Source organism: Gekko japonicus, unplaced genomic scaffold (assembly GCF_001447785.1).
Source record: "Gekko japonicus isolate JY-2015 unplaced genomic scaffold, Gekko_japonicus_V1.1 scaffold2246, whole genome shotgun sequence".
Lineage (NCBI taxonomy): Eukaryota > Metazoa > Chordata > Lepidosauria > Squamata > Gekkonidae > Gekko > Gekko japonicus.
This window is the reverse complement of record NW_015159782.1, coordinates 282090-286121: the sequence shown is the minus strand read 5'-3', so window position 1 is coordinate 286121 and position 4032 is coordinate 282090. Positions and strand designations below refer to the sequence as shown.

The window sequence follows — 4032 nt, the reverse complement described above, 5'->3', positions numbered from 1 at the left end:
AGGGAATTTCCCTCGCTTAGATTCTGTTTCCCCTGGTCTTCAAAACAATAATAACCAGAAAGGGAAATAAACAGGAACGCCGGAGTTCTGCCATCGCCCAGCCAGAATTCTACCGTTTTATATATATAAAATAAATACCCAAGAGGAAAGTCAGTCGGAAAAGCGATGAAACCGAGACGGTGGGAACGGAGCTCCAAAGGGCTGAGTACCTCTCGTAGAAGGAACGAGCCATCAATCATTTTAATGAATTGGGGAGGAGAAGCCGGAGGGTAGAGAGTCTAGCTTATTTGTCTCCCTTGGACGATAAAAGTTATCGAACCTCCCCCACCTCTGGAGAAAAACAGAATTCTAATGAAAAGATTGCTTTGCCGCCAGAGATCCGGCCGCCCCCGAGCGCACGGGGTTCACGTTCACCTGTTGCCTCCCATCAGAAGAAGATAGGCAGGGAGAAAGGGAGAGGGCGAAGGGCGCCCCCTCTGGCAGTCTTAAGAAATCCCGCTTGTTGTCGCGATAGCACCATCATCTCCACCTGTACGTCCCGCCCTCGTGTAGGAGAAAGGGGAGCGTCGCTTCCGGATCCAAAGGCCCGCTCCAAAATGTGTGCGCTTTCCTGGCTGGGTTCTGAGACACTGGTCCAGAACAGAGGTTTGCGGGAAGCTGGTGTTAGCTCCAGAGTGTCTCTAGCAACAAACCAACGGAAGCGGCAAGGAGATGTCACACATTTTTTTGTTGTTGTCTTCTTATAAGGGTTAACAACCTGCTTCCACTTTAATGTGTAGGATCTTTGAAAAGCCTGGCCTCTTCTTCAGGGCCTGAAAGAGAGCAAAGGAAAAGAGCCAATGAAAGAGCGTCTGATAAGGACATAAGAGGCGCCCTGCTGGATCAGACCAGTGAGGGTCCATCCAGTCCAGCATCCTGTCTCACACGGTGGCCAACCAGTTCCTCTGGAGGGCCAACAGCACTTTTGGAGTTCTGGCCCCACTGCTGGACCTCCTGAGGGCACCTGGTATTTTTCTGGCCACTGTGTGACACAGAGTGTTGGACTGGATGGGCCACTGGCCTGATTCAACATTGGCTTCTCTTATGTTCTTAATCTCTTCAGTCCTCATCTGGATGTTGGCAAACCTTAAAAACTAGAAGCTCTGGCACTCCCTTCCCCAATAACTTCTTTGGCCCCCCCCCCACGTTACAGGGCATCTGGGGGCTCTTAAACACTTATTTGTTCCAGAAAGCCAGGGAATATGGTTATATTTTCTCCCCTGTGTTCATAATGCATTTCTAGTTCGGATGCTGTCAATCAAATGTTTCTCCATAATATTGTACTAGAAATAATGCCCGTTGCGGAAATAAATACAACGGGATCTAGAAAGAGGCTCTGGGAGAGTGCTCTGGCTTTGGGCAAACAGTGTCAGTTTCCTGTGGCGACCTCAGCAGGGTTTAATGACAGAGTCCACTGTTTTCTCCAGAGGGACTGATCTCTGCTACCTGAAGAGCATTTGTATGTTTGAGTTATCTGTAGCCCTCACCTGGAGAGTGGTAACCATTGTTACCCATTCTCCTCTCCCCTATGAGGTATGTTATGCAACTGAAAATTCCAACTGCCTTGCGGGGGGGGGGGGTTTGAGGTGTGGAATGGAGTGAAGTCCAATCAGCTTCCATATGCAAAAGACCAGGTTGTCGCAGCAGTTGTGGTGTGGGCGGGACCCGGGCTTTGCCTTCTGATTGGTGGCGATATATGCTGAGGAGCAGTGCCATCAGCCATACACTAAGGGAGTACATTTTAGAATTAGAACTTTGGCACCCACTATTCAATTATATATAAGGAGAGATTTGACGTATTTTTAAGTTTGCAGGTCACCTTGAGCATGTTATATACACCGAAAACCAATAAAGACATATAGGCTTGTGGGGGGGGGGGGGGAGATATCCAACCACAGGAACACCCCACCCCGCCCATAAGCAGATATGAGAGAGGTTGTTTCTGCAGGCTGAGAGACGGTTTGGCGTTGTGGTTAGGAGCAGCGGACTCTAATCTGGGAGAACCGGGTTTGATTCCCCCACTCCTCCACATGCAGCTGCTGGTGTGACCCTGGGTCAGTCACAAGATCTCTCAGAGCTGTTCTTTCAGGGGCAGTCTTCGAAAGAGCTCTCTCAGCCACACCTACCTCACGGGGTGTCTGTTGTGGGGAGGGGAAGGGAAAGGAAAGGAGATTGTAAGCCGCTCTGAGACTCTGAGTGAAGGGCGGGGTATAAATCCAATCTCCTCCTCCTCCCCCTCCCCCAGGCAAGTGCTAACCTCTACATCACAGCCAGTTTGGTGTAGTGGATAAGAGTGCAGACTCTAATCTGGGAGAACCGGGTTTGATTCCCCACTCTTCCATATGCAGCTGCTGGTGTGACCTTGGGTCAGTCACAAGTTTTCTCAGAGCTATGTTGTCGAAGGCTGTTCTCAAAGCTGTTCTCTCACGGGCAGTCCTTGAAAGAGCTCTCTCAGCCCCGTCTCCCTCCCAGGGTGTCTGTTGTCGGGAGGGGAAGGGAAAGGAGTTTGTAAGCCGCTCTGAGACTCCTTCGGGTAGTGAAGGGTGGGGTATAAATCCAGTCTTCTCCCGTCTCTCTTCAAAATGACACTACCTCCTTCACCATTGCAAAACTGCTGGCTGACAGCAAGTCTTTCACCCATTCCCTGCCCCCCACCCAGATTAATTACTTTGTGGCAGTTTAAGAGCTCTTCAAAAACATGGAAAGGAATGGATTGCACATCCTCCTTTGTAAAGAGAAAAGGGGGGGGGGGAGATTGTACTATCATAGAAGAGCTACCCAGTGAAGTCTATTAGCCACAAAGTATAGATAGGAACTCTCAGTCTGGGGGCAAGGGATGCTCTGTATTCTTGATGCTTGGGGGGGCAATAGTGGGAGGGCTCCTAGTGTCATGGCCCCGCTGGACTTCCTGATGGCACTGGTATTTCTGGCCACTGTGTGACACAGAGTGTTGGACTGGATGGCCCATTGGCCTGATCCAACATTGGCTTCTCTGATGTTCTGATAGAGCAAGGTACCATCTAGACCAGTAGTCTGTTTCCAAGACAGGACAGCTATAAGCCTCCAGACAATTGCAAACAGAAAAGGGTTAGTCCCTTCCTCTGTATGGAAGAGGAGAAGGAGAAGGAGGAGGAGAAGGAGGAGGAAATTGGATTTATACCCCGCCCTTCACAACCTGAAGGAGTCTCAGAGCGGCTTACAAACTCCTTTCCCTTCCCCTCCCCACAACAGACACCCTGTGAGGTAGGTGGGACTGAGAGAGCTCTGACAGAAACTGCTCTTTTTCAAGAACAGCTCTTATCAGAACTACGGCTTGCCCAAGGTCATCCAGCAGGTGCAAGTGGAGGAGTGGGGAATCAAACCCGGTTCTCCCAGATTAGAGTCTGCGCCCTTTAACCACTACACCAAACTGGCTCTCGGAAGGAGACACAAGAAGACCCGGATGGAGTTACAATCATACACCTACAACTGTTCAAGTTGGAAAATGTTCAATTTTAAAAATGTTCCGTTTAACATCCTGATTGTATTTATTGATTTTAGTATGATGTTACCCGCTCTGAGCCCCACGTCAGTGGGGGACAGTGGGATATAAATCCAATAAATAAAATTTTAAAAACAAAGAAACGAGGGTTGCCAACCTCCAGGTGGAGATCTCCCAGAATTACAACTGATCTCTAGACAAGAGCAATGCTCCCTCTAAGCTGTGGAGTCTTGTGAGCAAAAACTCTACTTTGTGAGCTACTGGCATTAAAGTTGTGAGCGAGCGATTTGGCTGCTGCACAATTTAGTCTGCTCCGGAGCCCTCCTTCCTGAGCCAAGACCAAAATGTGTGGGCCGGAGGCTAAAAAACTAGCTCACACTAACCCAGCTTAGAGGGAACACTGGACAAGAGATCCGTTCCCCCGGAGAAAATGGCAGCTTTGGAGGGTCGAACTGATGGCGTTACAGCCCACTGAGGCCCCCCTTCCCAACCCCCGCCCTCCCCAGGCTCCA

The 4032-nt window shown here is 49.8% G+C and overlaps 1 protein-coding gene across 1 annotated transcript in view; it reads right to left on the bottom strand.

The window, feature by feature from the left end:
* Positions 1-749: 749 nt before the first annotated feature.
* Positions 750-4032, bottom strand: part of FBXO41 (F-box protein 41) — a 67730-nt gene continuing 64447 nt past the window's right edge. The window contains exon 12 of the mRNA XM_015407060.1: positions 750-812. Coding sequence (XP_015262546.1) covers positions 750-812 — 63 coding nt within the window. The remainder of the gene's footprint in view (positions 813-4032) is intronic.